This window comes from Gigantopelta aegis, chromosome 2 (assembly GCF_016097555.1).
Source record: "Gigantopelta aegis isolate Gae_Host chromosome 2, Gae_host_genome, whole genome shotgun sequence".
Taxonomy (NCBI): Eukaryota; Metazoa; Mollusca; class Gastropoda; order Neomphalida; family Peltospiridae; genus Gigantopelta; species Gigantopelta aegis.
In genome coordinates this window covers 6024572-6042852 of record NC_054700.1, presented here as the reverse complement: position 1 = coordinate 6042852, position 18281 = coordinate 6024572, and the positions used below count along the sequence as shown (strand labels likewise).

Here is an 18281-nt window from a genome sequence, read left to right as displayed (position 1 = left end):
TAGCAGGTGAGCAGTATTTTTTGTGTGTGTTGGATAATAGATCACGGACAAAAAAATCATACATATGGATGGCCAGCTTTACACGTACGTAATTAACAAATTTAATTTTATTATGTTGCACTTAATACCAAGTACATGTCTATACTGATATGCAATGTATGGATATTTTGTTCTGAGCAACGTTTCACCTGCTAGTTTGGTTACAAGTACATGTATAATATCACAGTACAGATCATTCCAAAATCCAATTAGTATCAAGATAATTCCCCCCCCCCCCCACCCCCCAAATCATTTTCAAATACCAACTCTCAATTATCATTAGATTTGGCTAAACATCGATATACACCACCATTCCAAACCAAAAATACGACCCTCTTGGGTTTCAAATTAGTAGTGTGACATTTTAATTCATAGGACAAAAATTCCTCTTTTTTCTTTCTTCTCTTTTTAATTAGAAATCAAGAAGGTTCCATGTTCTATGTTTTGTCATTTAAAATGAAATTTCAGAAAAAAGAGGAGAGAAAAAACCCCAACTCCATTTACCATTTGGTTCGATGGCCCTCAAATCAAATGAAACAATGACCCAACTTAATAATGAAAAACAGAAGAAGTTAATAATGAAAGAACATCTGTTGGCAGCAGCGAATTCCCTGTCAGTAAATATGTCAGGAACAGAAACTAGTTCCCTGTTGTCAATCATTTATTATGTAACATCATTTTGATTTTATTAACTAGCTATCACAATCAGAGATGAATTGTAGTCAAAATATTTGATGTTATAGTTATTCAGATATTTTTTTTCATATAAATATTTCAAAAAAGATATATACATATATATTTTAAAAACAACAATTTATATATATGTGTATATAAAACCGTTATATATAATGAAACTTGGAAAATAATTTAACAGACCAAACATCAACGTTGGCAAAATGAATTGATAAAGAACCTTAAAGGAACAGACCCTAGTTTTTAAACACTACAACATATTTTTCACTATTAGAGCCATTTATGATCACTGAAGTCAAACATTACTTTTATTTTATTCTTTAGATTATCCATTTCCGTAGAACGAAAGTGTTTCTGGTCATCCTGGTGTTCGTAGTACCAAAAATTGCATTTTTTATATTTTAAAAAAACGCATATGCGTCTGAGAAGTAGCGGTTTATTGATTCAAGTTCTAGTTTATTTTTAAAGATATTTTCCATTTTAACGTCACTCTCTCTTTTTTCACTCTGTCGTAACTTTACCTAAATGAGATACAGATTTGTAAATTAACTAAAATTAGTGTCCATTTTTTACAGGTTAAAACTAGGGTCTGCACCTTTAAAGTGATTGGCACTTAATAAATGGGTATATTTACATTTTGAAAGTAACTTTGAACACTTATCACTTGAAATGTAAAAGGAATACATGTTTCCTGAGTTTGTAGCCATTAAATCAGACAGTGAATTAATCTACTAACATAATACACCTCAGTAATAAAACCTATAACATGTTTGAAATATATACAGAGGTTATTACCCTTGTCTGCTTCAGTACGATCAATATCTTATATTGGGAATAAAAACTGAATTATGCAAGCCTTCATTTTTTGTTTCAAATATATGATACTGATAATACCAAAACACATGAGGGTAATAATCTCTCAGTTTAATAACTGGAAAAGGTTTATTGGCCAAAAACATGTTACGCTGGCTACAAACTTCAGGACAGTGCCTTTATGAAATTAGTATTAATTTTTTTTTTTTTTTTTTTTTGAAACCAACCCCAAAACAACTAAACCATATCACTTGAAAATTTGTGCTTTGTAAATAATTTAATTTTTTTATATCAGAATTCAATAACAACAAAAAAATAATTAGAAAAAAAACAGATTTTTTTTTTTTTTTATGTCAACTCATCTTCGTCATTAAAATCTGTTTCTGTTAAAATAACGGCTATCTCATTGTCACTGCAGGGCAGCTTGCTGTACTTGGTCGACCAGCACCACATGTTATTGAAGCGAAGGTACAGCAGCCCGGTCACCAGTAAGACTATGACCAGGAAGAACGAGATGACTATTATAATGATTTTAACTTCCTTCTCCAGAGGTCTGTCATGTAGTTTCTGCTTCTTCAGGCTCTCCGCCTTCTTCACACAGATGTGGCCCTTCTTCACGTAGTCCTTGTAACACGCGATGCAGTTGTTCGGCGCAGTGGAACATGTTCTGCACATCTCGGAACACGGAAGACAAACCTCTTTAGCTGAAATAAAAAAAATCCTAAAAATCAGGACCCTGTTCTATGAAGCGATCTTAATGCTGAGATCACCTTAAGTGCATAAGGTAGTTATGGCACTGGGTCCCGTTTTATGAGAGTACTGCTAAAGCAATACATGTCCCCTACTGAATTCAAATGTTTTTCTTATCTCTTAAATTCAAGGGCCATACTTCTGTGAAAAGTGGGTAAATCACCATAAAAGTTAAACTTTTTTTTTATATCTCCTAAGTTCAAGGGCCATAATTCAGTCAAAAATTGATAAATCACCATGAAATTTAAACTTGATTTGTAACAGTACATGATAAAGCTACACACAACATTTCAGGTCAATATCTCAAGGCCTTCTGGAAAAAATGTCTGGAAAACAAATTTTCACATCTCCTAAGTTCAAGGGCCATAACTCCGTCAAAAATGGGTAAATAGCCATGAAAGTCAAACTTGATCTGTAACAGTAAAGCCATACACAAAATTTCACATCAATATCTCAAGGCTTTCTACAAAAAAAAACATCCAGAAAACCCTTATATGTGGGACAGACAGACAGATGGACAGACAGAAGGACGGAGATGAAACCTATAGTTCCCATCTGGTTGTACCAGTAGGGAACTAATAACTAATGAGCTACGAGGAATTATGAATTATCTGTCCCTCGTGAATGAATGTTGTAAACCCGAGCCTTTGGTGAGGGTTTTACAATATTCATGCACGAGGTACACATAATTTATATCTCCTCGTAATGAGCTAGTTATTCTCTTTATTGCTCAGTCACTTTTAACCGGTTTTTAATACAAAAATTCCTCTGCTATGAGTATCTACAACAAATCCATCAGCCATTACATCATATAATGTTACGCGCATTACATGACATAATGTTTACAATACAAAACAAGCATTTTGAGAGTACTACTAAAGCAATACATGACCCCTTACCAGGCCCGACAATTTTTCTTATCGCCTAAATTCATGAACCATAAGTGGGTAAATCACCACAAAACTTCAAATTGATCTGTAAAGCTATATACAAATGATAAAGCTATATACAACATTTCATCTTGATATTTCCAGGCACTGCAAAAATCCAGAATACAAATTTTCACATCTCCTAAGCTCAAGGGCCATAACTCCATCAAAAATGGGTAAATCGTCATGAAAGTAAAACTTGGTCTGTAACAGTACATGATGAAACTATACACGAAATGTCAGCTCAATATCTCAAAAGCCTTCTGCAAAAAACATCCGGAAAACATATGTGTGACAGACGGACAGACGGACGGATGGATGGATGGAGATGAAACCTATAGCTAGTCCCCTCCGGTTGGACCGGTAGGGGACTAATCATATGGCTGTCGCTACATTAAAAAATAATTATTTTTGTATGCTAAAAAAACTACTGCTTATGAAAAAAAAGTATACCATTTCATGTTTATGAAACAAATGAGTTAAAATTGTTCTTTAAATCTTGGTACATGTAGATCGTATAACATACATGTGTGTCTAATCTGACTCATGAAGGGAAGTGAGTACTGAGTAACTGAATATAGAAACACAAAATAAGAACATGAAAATTATTTCAGGATGGAGCATTGTATGAAAAGGAATGGGAATTCAAAGCCTAACAATCTAATGGACCTACTCTCATGTGAAGAATTATACACTCATGCTTAAGACACTCAATAGTACTGTTCTAACTTGTCCTACTGGTAACAACTGAAGATATGATCGCATTCAACTCATTACCATACATTTTGTATCAATAAGATGCTTATAAATGGATTTAGTTTTTGTGCCCATTGGGAAGGCAACACGACTGTTGACTGGATCCAAGTCACTGGGTTCTTCTGTTTATGATTTGGTGCTTGTAAGCCTCATCAGTTTGATCTTCTGTTTATTCCAGACTGATTCTTTTAGTTTCTTCTCACATTTTCTTATTTTCATGCAAGAACTTGATACCGATGTCTTACGTTATGTATTGCAGTGTACCGGTCATCTTTCATTTTAAACCAAAATCATGCTCCAGCTCTGTTCGATACTTGTTGTTTTTCTTCTTTTATCATAGGCATTCATGGTCATGCTATTATTAAAGGTCCTTACCTTCTTGTACCATTTTTCGGGGGTGGGACGTAGCTCAGTGGTAAAGTGCACACCTGATGCACGGTTGGTCTAGGATCAATCCCCGTCGGTGGGCCCATTGGGCTATTTCTTGTTCCAGCCAGTGCACCACAACTGGTTTATCAAAGGTGCTATCCTGTCTGTGGGATGGTGCATATAATAGATCCCTTGCTACTAATGAATAAATGTAGTGGGTTTCATTTCTATGACTGTGTCAAAATGACCAAATGTTTGACATCCAATGGCCGATGATTAATAAACCAATGTGCTCAAGTGGTGTCGTTAAACAAAACCCATTTTAACTTTATACCATTTTTCTGTTTTATTATATTTCTCTTCAGAGCCTTTCTTCATCTACTGACCAGGGCGTGACTTAGCTCAATCAGTAGTGCTCACTTCAGGTGCTTGCACCTCAGGATCTCAGGATCGAACCACCTCGGTGGATTCATTTAACTCATTGCGTTTTTTCTCATTCCAATCAGTGCACCACAACTGGACAAATACCATGGTGTTTGCTTTCCTGTCTGTGGGAAAGTGCATATATAAAAGATCCCTTTTTGCATTAGGTAAATGTAGCGGGTTTCCTCTGATGGCTACATGTCAGAATTACCAAATGTTTGACATCCAATAGCCAATGATTAATAAATTAATGTGCTCCAGTGGTGTCGTTAAACAAAACAAACTTTAACTTTAATTTTTTGACCAAAACCCTAAGATCAAAACGGATTTATCCATTCACTGTTTAAAATTATAGCTTTCTTTCCTTTCTTCGGTTTCTTGCATTAGTAATTCATTCTCGCCCTTCCCTCGAGAACAGCCTCATTTTGTAGTTTGGTAGTGACTTTGAATGTACACAGGGGTGTGACGTAGCCCAGTGGTAAGGCATTCGCTTGATGTGCGGTCAGTCTGGGATCAATCCCCGTCAGTGGGCCTATTGGGCTCTTTCTCGCTCCAGCCAGTGCACCACGACTGGTATATCAAAGGCCATGGTATGTGCTATCCTGTCTATGGGATGATGCATATAAAAGATCCTTTGCTGCTAATCGAAAAGAATAGCCCATGAAGTGGCAACAGCGGGTTTCCTCTCTCAATATCTGTGTGGTTCTTAACCATATGTCAGACACCATATAACCGTAAATAAAATATGTTGAGTGCGTCATTAAATAAAACATTTCTTGAATGTACATCTTCATGTTATTCCAGCCACAACTTTCTCGTATTTTCCTTTTGAGTTTCATTATAACTAGTGCGGAATGCAGCCCAGTGGTAAAGTGCTCGCCTGATGCGCCGTCGCTTTAGGATCGATCCACGTCGGTGGCCCCATCGGGCTATCTCTCACTCTAGCCAGTACATGATGACTGGTATACCAAAGGCTATGGTATATGATATTCTGTCTGTGGGATGGTGCGTATAAAAAAAGCCTTTGCTACTAACAGAAAAATGTAGCAGGTTTCCTCTTGTAAGACTATGTGTCAAAAATTACCAGTGACGCTGATTAATAAATCAATGTGCTCTAGTGGTGTTGTTAATCAAAACAAACTTTGAAAAGTTTTTATTCTCAGTTTACTGTATATCAAATAAGTATAGCACAGAAGCAAGAAGAACTTCAAAAAAGCTGTACACCGAGGATCTCGCACCTGTAAGAACGGATACAACACAATATTGGTCAATATTAATGTGATTCTGTAAACAAAGCCATTAATCATAGGTCACTTTATCAGCAAATTGTGATATCCATGCATTATATCAAATCTTTTGCAGCCTATTTGAAATCAGCATTCTAGAAAAACATATTTACAAGCCATAATGTATTAAATATAAACATAATGTTGGGAAAAATAATTCTTTTTGGCCGCCATTTTGAAATTTTGCCATTTACTGATATCAAACATCAAGATTGGTAAAAAAAATCCATCAGATTTGGATTCTACAGACAAAATGGCCATAGAAACAACTCTGCTCCAAAAAACACTGTTACAGTTCGCTCAACACTAACCCAAGCACCTCAGGCGACTATGCTAGATATTATCGTTAACAGCAAGAAATGCTAGGACACAACAATGACCAACATACAGGTATCTGAAATTCAAAAACTACCTAACATGTGATGTACATCACCATGGAACTGCCCAAGTACTAAACGAGCAAAACAAAAAGGTATCTGGAATTCATAAACTGCCATAAAAAGTTATAGTTTATTTTGTTTAACAAAACTACTCGAGCACACTGATTTATTCATCATTGGCTACTGGATGTCAAATATTTGGTGATTATGACATACATGTATAGCCTTAGAGAAACCTGGTATATTTTTCCATTAGTAACAATGGATCTTATACATGTATATGCACCATCCCACAGACAGGACATCACATACCACTGCCTTTGATGTAGGGCACTGGTTGAGACAGTCAAAAACACACAATCAGACAATGGGTCCTCTGAGAGGATTTGATCCTGTGACCAAAGCCCCTCAGGTGAGGGCTCTACCAACAGAGCCAAATATCACCCCAAAATACGGCCTTAAAACGTACAGTCAGTCACCATGGAATTGTCCTCCAAGTACTAATTGAGCAAAAGGAAAAGGTAGTTCAAGTTTAAAAACTGCCTGAAGATGTAACGTCACCGTGGAATTGCCCAACTACTATACGAGCAAAAAGAAGTTTCTGACTTACTTTGAAATGTTCCCTCTATGCAGGCCTCCACACACCGGCCTTGCTGCTGGACGAACAGCTTGTTGACTGGACACTGGAGACAGTTGGTCGACGTTGGTCCCTTGCACTGCTTACAGGTGGCGTCACACGGCTGGCAGTTGTCACCAGCATTGTAGAACGAGTCGGGGCAGTGATCAACACACACACTGGTCGAACAGAAATAAAACAACACATTATGTCTGAGCTAACAAGAGTTCTCATAATTCAGGTGCAGAAATCCCACAAAACTTAACATGAGTCCACTGTTAGAGAATATGCATAAAGAATAACTGCCTTAACCCGTACATGGCATAAACCCTTAAGTAGCATGATGTGTATTACACGTATGATCAATTTAATTGTGCTGTGGATGTGATGCTGCCCGCTGTGCTGCTATAAATTTGAAGTCACATAAAGGCTCAGACCATGACGTTATTCCAAAAGGTTAAGATAACGGCTTTATCCTACAAGGTTAAAATGGATAATTCTGTGAGGCTCTGCCAAGTGGTACCTGTCATTTGACTTGACGAGGATAAAGCCGATGTCTTAAGTAAATGACTATTTTATACCCTGCAATCCATCAAGAATGGTTGGAAATTTTTCTTTTTTTCCCACTTATTATTCACGTTACAGAATATGCAAAACAATACATAAAGAATAACTGCCTTAACGTTTATGTGGATTGACTGTGTACAGTGTGCCATCAATTTACTTAATAGGTGTAAGACCATTACACCTTCTTCTCTCTCATTAACCACTAACAATTAACCTACGTCCTAGACAGACAACCCACATAACCGAGGTGTGTGCCCAGGACAGCGTGCTTGAACCTCAATTGGATATAAGCATGAAAATAAGTTGAAATGAAATGAAAATAATTATGCTGTTTGCATTACTACATCATACAAGATGCACATTATCATTCTTTATAAAAGGCTAGCTACATTTTACCACACCAAAAGTAATGTTTATATTCTAATTCATAAACAAATATATATACATTTTGTATCTTTATCAACACACAAAAAGTAACATGACTGAATTTATTTAGACAAAACTAAAGGACACAAACTGGCCATGTTATGTAGTAGAATTTTGTCACTGAATTCAAGGCTGGTACTGACTCCACCAAGAGTGGTTGCACCATTAGTTTCAGTGAGGCGGTGTTAGGTACAATTTCCAGGTGTCCGTAATCCAGATGCATATATGTATACAAACATGTACATTACAGCTGTAACAATACGGGGAGGTCACGATACAATATGTATCCCGATACTTGGGTAAAAATATGATATGTATCGCAATACTTAACTTTTCATATTAATCATCGATAATTAAACTGTTTTGTTCAAGTTTATAAAACATAATAACCTAATGCTTGAGAATTCCAGCAACTGAATGTTGAAATTACCTTTTCATTGCTCTACTGTGCATATTCATACATGTAAGTTCGTAAAATTCTGCTTAACCTTTTTACCAAAAATTATTAAAAGATGAATGTACTGTATTGTATCACAATACAGCTGTCCTAAATCGATGTATCGTATCGTGGCCCTCGTATCGCGAGACGATACTGTATCGCGAGACGATACTGTATCGCGAGACAATACTGTATCGCCGTATCGTTACAGCTCTAATGTATGTGTAGTCTATAATGTATAGAGTGATCGGATACACAGTTACAAGTTAAAGTTTATTTTGTTTAACGACACAACTGTCAAACAGTTGGTAACTTTGACATATAGTCTTAGAGGAAAACTGATACATTTTTCCACTGGTAGCAAGACATCTTTTATAAATTATATACACCATCCCACATAAAGTATAGCACATACCACGGCCTTTGATATACCAGTGATGGTGCACTGGCTGGAACAAGAAATAGCCCAATGGGTCCACTGACAGGGACTGATCCTAGACCGACCACGCATCAGGTGCGCTTTATCACTGGGATACATCCCACTCCTGAATCCACAGATGCATATACTAGTGTACTGAGACGCATAATTAGAATCTGTTCAACTCATTAGAAAGTGATTGTTACAGATTAACTGCATTAGCCTATTACCTCGGATCAAGTTATATCAAAATAGATCAACATAAAGAATACTTGGGGCATGGTCATGTTTGGCAGTCCCGTAGCAAAAGGGAAGTAACTGTTGCTTCACCATTCATCCAATCATCATGCACATGTTTATGATATGAAAAAAGAAATGTTCCATCTGCCTCTGTATGACATGTTTGTGACATATTATATTATTGGGGAAAATAAAAAGACCAAAACAAAAACCCACATCCAAAGGACACAGTGACTACGGAAATTAATTTATTATTTTATCTCCTTCGATGCTGTCTCCCGACTGAATACAGTGATTCCAGTGGTCCTGGTAATTGTTATAACATTCACAGTACAGATTGTCATGAAAGACTGAGTCAAGATTTACATAGAATTGTTCTGAAAGACTGAGTCAAGATTACAAAATGTCTTTACACCTGTTCACATTCATCAGGCATGTGATACCCTTTCAAAAATAAAATATCGAAATTATCTTCTAAAAGCTGAAAATTATACCCACAGGTCAAACGAAGGTAATTTTTTTAGCATTTCAGATCAATACTAATATGTGAAAATCAGTTTACACAAAAAAAGCTGATCAGATAAAAAGCTGGAAAATCACAATCTGTATTCACTTCTCTACTAGATCAAGAGATTGTGAAGGGCCTTTTTACCAAGGATGTGGCACAGGCAACTGTTGCCATCAACATGCTATTTCAATACCTCAACACAGTAATTCACAATATTGTAAAGAATCTTCTCCAACTATACCCGCTATTCAAAAATCCCTACACAGTACTTCTACAGTTAGTTTCGATGTGGTATACAGGGCTCGAAATGCAGTGTTAGTACATGCACCGGTGCATGCTGATTTTTGCGTGTGCATGTAACTTTTAAAACTGGGTGCACGCGGTGCATGCTAATATTTTTCAAGTACTGTGTATTGCGTATACTAGTATCCTGTTGTCTACCACATTCAGACTCAAGTTGTTGAATTTTGCGTATGCATTTCATAATCTGTTCGCCACATGAAAACGATAACTTTTATCTTATGGGCGCATCCATTTTGTATCCCATAATCCTACTTACAACAATGGCGCCCTTCGATCATTTCCGTGAAATATATTTGCGAAAATTGCCGGCAATATCTCGGTTATATCCGTGAACGGTATTAGGGCAGGTGGTCGAGACCGACTTTGGGGTATCCACGCGCGTAACACAGTTGTTGTCGTCACTGACAAATTGAACTCCGCCAGATCTGTGATCAATACAAAGTACCGTAACTGCCTTGAACATTTTCGACCTCAGATATGGGCACTTGATCAGATGATTGCGAACGTGCAGGTGCGTTACTCGCGTAGTTGACTCAAAGTCAGCCAGTGATTATTTCAATCACAACTTCTCATCGAATTCCGTAGGCTAATTTATATTATACCAACAGATCTTATCGAGTTAAAAAAGTTGATAACTTGCTTAATACAAAACACAAATATTCGTACGTTTTTGTAATAGGCCTGTAAGGCGTTTACGTTGGGTGAAATTTTCAAATTTGATCAAGAATCAGTAATAAACACAGTTGTATAACGTTCCGGTACTGTTAATAAATAAATATAGGTATTGCCGAATAATTCTGATTTACCTTATTTTTGGTGCATGCAGAATTGTAATGGTGCATGCAACTTTTTTTTCAGCATGCACCTGGTGCATGTAGATTTTTTGTTTCATTTCTAGCCCTGGTATATGTTTTTCACACCTTTCGGTGTGGTATATTTTTTATCAGACCTCATACACATGTGTAACTATGACCCCTAGCATTAATAGTTTTTGAAAAACTTGAGCTAACAGCAGAAAAACAAAACAACCCTTCACCCCCCAAAAAACCCAACCCCAACATTTAAAACAGAATCTATAGTCTCCTATAAAGATGTTTTTTGTAAATATTTCAGTTTGGTTTGAAGTAACATAAAAGTAAAAGTCTTTTGGAAATAACAAAAAAATACAATTTTTTGTGTGCAATTTTTACAAAAATCGACTCAATAATAAATAACTTGGAGTAAATTCCATAGTATGAAAAAAGGCATTCCCTGTGGGAAGGAATATAAGCAGTCATTGATGGATCATCAGACACATACTTATGTCGAATTTGCAAATATATTTCATAAGAAAGTCACATGTGAGCTATTTTGAAGAATTAACAAATTCACAAATCTCAAATTTCATCACATGGGGTAAAGGTTTTAAAAAAATCTATTCACTCACCCAAAAGCATTTCTGTAGTGTTTACATGCGATGCACTGTTCGGGTTTGGGACCTGTACACCCACCAACACACTCTGGGTGACAGTTCTGAAAAAACAGTACATCAAATTAAAAAAAACCCCAGATAATAAAGGAAATCTTTTATTTAATGACGCACTCAACACATTTTATTTACAGTTATTATGTGGTGTCAGACATATGGTTAAGGACCAAACAGATATTGAGAGAGGAAACCTGCTGTCGCCACTTCATGGGCTTCTCTTTTCGATTAGCAGCATGGGATCTTTTATATGCACCATATCACAGACAGGATAGTACATACCATGGCCCTTGTTACACCAGTTGTGGAGCACTGGCTGGAATGAGAAATAGCCCAATGGGCCCACTGATGGGAATCGATCCTAGATCGATCACGCATCAGGCGAGCACTGTACCATTGTACCACCCCAGATAATAAAATAAGTCACTGACAAAATAAATTTGTATTTAATACAGATTAATTATAATTGCAATAATATATCACAATCCAATTTAATTAAATACAATGAATTCATTGATTGTAATGTCTAGATAATACTTTTAATTATAAATCATTGAGAGTAGTCTCCCCTTTAATATTCTGTAAATTTCAGACACCAAAGTCAACAAAACAATTTTGCAGAAAATATTTTTTTTTTTTTTTTTTTTTAAACAAGATGCAACCGTAACTTTCAAAAGTTTTAGGAGGGGTTGCCATGCCAACAATTATGACCAAGAATTAATTTTGTTTACGAAAGTCCACCACCTAAAGAATAAGTTATTATTGGGGATGATGACATTTCTCCATCTTCAACTGTAATATATTGCAAAAGTTGACTGTAGGAAATGTAATCCATATTTATTACCCATATGGTTAAAAATACCTGGAAACATATCAAAGAGTCACATCCCACTAGAACGTCGATGCCATACCACTAGCGCACTACAACTCTTACAGGAAACGTTAATCAAACAAGTTCAATAATATAAATTAAGATTGACTGTGGGTAATAAATAGGATATTAAACTCCCTACCATTTCATATCATATTTATGTCCCTCGTGAAATGATTTTCATTGTCACTCACTAAAGCTTGCAACAATTGAAAATTATTTAAATCGGGACATAAACACAATAAAAAATGGAAGCTCGTTTAATATCCTATAAATCTCACCGTTTTTTCTTAGTAAAGACAAGACAAAATACAACAACAGAAAAAACTTCCTGCACTCCCCAAAACATAAAATAATAATTGTGATGCTTCCTCCACCATCATTCCATGCACCCACCCTACATTTGTTTCTGGAACAGCCCTAAACAAAGAGATGACAACATGACCTCACCTGTCTGGTAGGTTGCGTGCTGGATCCTGAAGAAATGTTGGAAGTGATGTGCATCGACGGAGGTGGCACAGACTGTGGAGCCGTAGTCACCAAATTAATCGGTTTCTCAGCTGTCCCATATATTATCAGAGACCACGTGATCAACTTGCCTACAAAAAGTTAAAACATTAAAATCAACTGGTGAAAAATGTAGTCTTGGGGATTAATGAGTAAAATGTAACAAACTCATATTCGTAAGAGTTAAAACGAGATAAAAAATTTTTTGACTTTTTATCTTTCTGTTTTTTTAAAATACATTTTTTGTTTTAGGATAACGTATAAATTTTAGAATAAATAAAAATTGTAATGTAGTATCTAAAGATGTTTTAAAATAATCTGTTGTTTATTTATAATTTTTCTGACATTAAAAAAAAAAAATTAATGAAGGAATCTTCTGATTAAAACACAAATAATTATGTTAACTTTGCATTTTGTTATATCTTATATCACAATGTCATATGTACCTACATGAAGACAGTTGTCAAAGGGGATTTAACTTGTCCACTGGTTGGAAGTAATCTGTTATATTGAAAATATATATGTATTTTATTTCAACTAACTGGGGCTAGTTCTGGGTGATCAGAAAGTTTCGGCAAATTATCTAAAAAATGCGAAACCTAGATCTATTTTCCAACAAAATATAAATTATAACACAATATGTTTTTGCCAAATTAAAATAAAATTCGCCAATTCTGGTCAGAATTTGCAACTGGTGAATTTGGAGAGTGGCAGAGCTAGCCCTGACTAATGCATCTTTGGTTGGAGAAGGGATTTTATTTCAAATTAAAAAAACTTGTGGGTTTTGCAGTTACACCATGTATGAATGGCATAGCGTGTTAGCGCAAAGCCGTTCATACATAAGTGTGTAAAACGGTTTTGGTGTTTATCATCGCATGAACGTCAAAATATAACGTTATAATTATAATTCCAAATGCATTAATATTGCCATTATACAATACTATATTAAAAACCCCAATCAAACTCTATTCCACAATGATTTACAACTGTATCAATTCATTATTATGATTTACATAAGGTTTTATAAATTTTAATTAAAGTTGAAAGGTGAATGTGAACACTGACTTGAAAGGGATAAAGTGGTATCAATGTTACTGAGTGTTTGGATTTCAGAGGAAGTTTGTGATTGTGTGATATTATTCTCGGAAAGGACAGGTCACGTAATTGTGCACGAATGTGTTTTCACGTGTGTAAGTTGTCGATTTGGTGTTTTTGTCAAATGTGACAGAGCTGCGCTCATGTCTCTCTTTTGATTTGTTGAGCATTCTCTGCTATAACTTCTAATAGAAGCTTCGTTTTTGTGGCCTGTCATATACATTATATATCTCAGTTCAAAACCGGAATCGTTTAAAGCCTGAATTGTCACTGTCACTCGGTGTAGACGATATTGGGATAAAAATAGAAACTATGGAATTTACAGTAATAACATTCTGTTTTCAGTTTTCGCGTTCATGGAAGAATGAACATTGGTTTTTAAGATTACGTGAATACATTTTAACCAATCCAAACGCCCATTACAAAACAGAAATTATAAAATGGAATTATATAGTGTTGAACATACAGGACCACATAGATCGCTGACACCACCGACTATGAGTTTCTCTTTTTGATTGGCAGCAAGGGGACTGGATAGTACACACCAGGGCCTTTGTTACTTGCTGGATGGATGTATTGTAAATCAGGGAAATATTGCATTGTTCACTGTGAATGTGTGAATCTTAAGTCGCAAAATTTTATAAGCACACATTATTTTCCCGGTTAGGGTGTGCTTACGGTGATGTCTTGATTTTCGTAAAAGTGCTTATTCGTGGACAAAATATGTGACAATAGTTTTCCAGTTTACAGTTTTCAAATGTAATAGAATGCTCTATTTTGTTTCGGAGAAAATGTGCACAGAATATTCCTGAACATTTAATGTGGAATGGAAGGTGGACTGAACAGCTTCTATGTGGGAAAACAGTGGGAGGTGAACTACACAGCTTCTACATGTATGTAGGGAAACAGTGGGAGGTGGACTGCACAGCTTCTACCTTGTGTATGTGGGAAACAGTCTCTTTCAGCTTGTTCTCTAAACACTTACAATATATCAACTCGGAACCAGAATCCTATTATACAGGTGCGATATGCCAATGAATTATATTTTACTAAAACAATATATAAAATGCAGCAAGAACAATGACATGACATGATAAACAGCAGATGTTTATAGCAACATTCTTCGGGGGTGGGGGGATGGGGGAGGGGGGGGTTTCTGGCTGCAGTGGAACAAATTGTCAATGTATTGAATCCTGGGTCAACTTACAGCTTTAATTTAATGAGCAAACCAAATTAGGGTAGGTTTATTTTTCCTCCTTGGTTTCATTAATTTTGTTATGGACATCTTAAATTAAAATGTTATATAGAGTGCACAACACAAGAAGAAAACATGTGAATTAGAAGGTCATAGGTCAAACAGTCAAGCAGGTATGTGCAAACAGTAGGTGCAAAAGGGTGTATCATATATTACACAGAGGTAGAATAAAGAGGTATGCATACACATGCTGCTTGTATCACTACACGATTATCAGAAATAATATATTTAATGATTTGTTTTTTGTAGACTAAATACAACAAAAAAACATCAGTTTATGGAAGAAAAAAAAGAAAGATTCTGATGTAGTTTTGTAGAAACTGTATGTGTGGAAAACAAAACTGTTTTGAAAATAAAACAGAAAGGTACAACTTACATACCAATTTCTGGAAAGGTTTCAAATTTCGTCAACCAAAAAATAAAATAATAATAATAATAATAATAATTTGCAAGGCAAGAAAATTCAAAATATGACAGAACCAACAGTTTTGATTATGTGATTTTTCAACCAGATAAACTTACTGTTGAGTTTAGTAAATTAAAATTTTAAAATCTGTAGAATTTGAGAATTAAACAAAGTTGTGTTTGTATGAAAGTTACTCAGTACGATTCTTATTTTCTTACACATTCTGTAATTACAGGTCTTGTATTGTTTTGTTTAACGACACCACTAGAGCACATTGATTAAATAATCATCGGCTATTGGATGTCAAACATTTGGTAATTCTGGCGCGTAGTATCGGAGAAAACCCACTACATTTTTCCTAATGCAGCAAGAGATCTTTTATCCTGCAGCAACTGTTTCTATTGACAGAATATGATGACAGATAAAGCAGTCATATCCTACTAGCAGCATGATATGACTATTGACTTCACTTATGTGATGTCACACGCATAGCTACATTACAAAATCGCTCATTTGACCTCTAGGTCATCGTACAATGTGGCTGACATAACAGAAATAATAGCTTTTCCCCTTAATTTTTATGGCCTGCAGGATAAAGATAATAACTATTTAATGATGTCGGATATCTGCTTTATCCTGTTCAGGCCGAATGAGAATTCCACATTCTTACCATCACAGGATAAAGCAGATATCCGATATCATTAACTAGTTATTCTCTATTTATATACACTTTCCCATAGACAGGAAAGCACATACCACAGCCTTTGACCAGTTGTGGTGCACTGACTGGAACGTGAAAAACTACGTGTGTTGTTTTTATAGGATGTTAAACATATGGTGATGGCAATACAATGTACTTGGACTAGTCTGAATATTTTGTAAACTAAAATATTATTAAATTCATGCAGGTGTTGCATGCTAAAAATTCAAACACATGACATTGTAATAAGAATTAAAACAGATTTACTTGAAGTGTTATAACTGTGAAAAAAACAAAAAAGAAGATATAAAGAAGACAAAAAACAAAAAAAACAAAAACACAGAAATGTTATAACAATTATAAAATTAGTGTTACAACTGACAAAAAAAATTGATAAAGTGTTAAAATTAAAAGCGTTACAATGCTACAAAAAATAACTGTTACAACTGTTACAAATTAAAGCATTACTTTAACAATGTTACCAAAATAAAGAGTTGAAAAATATAAATTTTGTCTTAAATGTTATGAAAACAAAACTGTTACAACTGCTACAAACACAAGAGGTTTAAATGTTATAAAAATAGAAGTGATACAATATAAGTGCTACATATGTTACAACAATAGAAAGTACTAAATCTTCAGTGGTTTTTAAACATCTCCCCCCACCCCACCCCCCACCCCCACTCCCAAATGCTATTATTAATCTCTGGCCCATTCTTTAACACTTTTCTTTAATATGTTTTAAACTCTTCACGTCAATAATGACTTGTTTAAAAAACACTGAATAAAACAATAAGTGCAGTGCTGGGATCTCCCCTGTGGATTTCAATGTACATTTTCAACTTTGTACTCATATTTGAGAAACATTATTATCTCCTATAAATTCTTATCCCTACATAAAGAATCTTTGCCACTTCTCTTCACTTTTAAGAAACAAATAATTTAAATTAATTTACATAACTCATTAGGAATCTAAACATCTACCATCTTTTCTCCCTAGATATGTTTAATATATTATTTGTCAATCCCCAACCCACACACAAATTTTTTTTTGCTAAACATCGAAATAAAATATTTGCTAAACCCCAGTCCCCCCCCCCCCCCCCCAAAAAAAAAAATCAACCCAGTTTAAACTTAAATCATCAGGAGATGGCCAACTCTCATTTTTAGCTAACAAATTTTGCTGGAACTGATTTACCTGGTGTTAAAACTACTGATACAGATTATTTTGCTGCTGTTTTCACCAATTAACATATACTTATTACTAAAACATATTGCTTAAATTATCTATTATGGCAAATCCTGGTGTTTCAAGTACATCAAAATAATTTGTTTGTAAAACGGAATTCAGCAACTTCCAAATCCTATCTAAGATTGAAAAATAATACTGTAGTTATCTCCCCTGACTACATTACACTTAATTTGAAACCCCCCCCCCAACCCCACAGAGGAAATCCCATGTGCAAACTAAAGCAGAAAGACGTACCAAACAAAGAGGTGGCCGGTGGGTAGAAAGGAGCACCAGTGCGGGGGTTAACGAAACCCCAGGGTGTCATACCTGCAGAGCTTCCCATAAAGCGTTTACCATCCTCAATATCGAGGATCCAGGTCCCCTCGGGACGCTCCCCCCAGAAGTGGACCGACAAGAAATGCCAGTTCGTGAAAGCGCCTGCATTCATATCATTTGGTCTTCGTGGGAGAATCTTCGATCTTGTGCCCATCGGGGAGGTGAGGTAAAGGACTACGTCGCCACGGCGATGATAGCTCAGAGTTATCTGTGCCTGGACGTGCTCAATGTAGTTCACCTTCCGGTCCCCACTGCAGCCATCGGTTTTTATAAATGTTGTATACTTGGTCCCATCCAGGTTACTGAAATATTTTTTTTAAATATAAAAATACATAACTGTGTCGGGTTTTTTTGGATTCACACAAATATTTATTGATTGAAATTTATGAAGTGAAATGAAATTGAGGGAAAAAGGGAATTAATGATGTTGTTTAAGACATGACTATTACATATTAACAAT

At 35.5% G+C, this 18281-nt stretch overlaps 1 protein-coding gene across 3 annotated transcripts in view; it reads right to left on the bottom strand.

Moving 5' to 3' along the window:
• Nucleotides 1–1084: 1084 nt before the first annotated feature.
• The window catches only part of LOC121380459 (proprotein convertase subtilisin/kexin type 6-like), a 92186-nt gene continuing 74989 nt past the window's right edge, over nt 1085–18281 (bottom strand). The window contains exons 12-16 of one of the 3 annotated variants that reach the window (XM_041509282.1): nt 17741–18123; nt 12742–12890; nt 11382–11467; nt 7049–7233; nt 1085–2249 (exon numbers count right to left, since the gene is read on the bottom strand). In XM_041509282.1, coding sequence (XP_041365216.1) covers nt 1894–2249; nt 7049–7233; nt 11382–11467; nt 12742–12890; nt 17741–18123 — 1159 coding nt within the window. In that variant the 3' untranslated portion in view covers nt 1085–1893. Of the gene's footprint in view, nt 2250–5922; nt 6011–7048; nt 7234–11381; nt 11468–12741; nt 12891–17740; nt 18124–18281 lie in introns of those variants that run through there. The other 2 variants (XM_041509290.1, XM_041509295.1) reach the window with 2 other exon arrangements.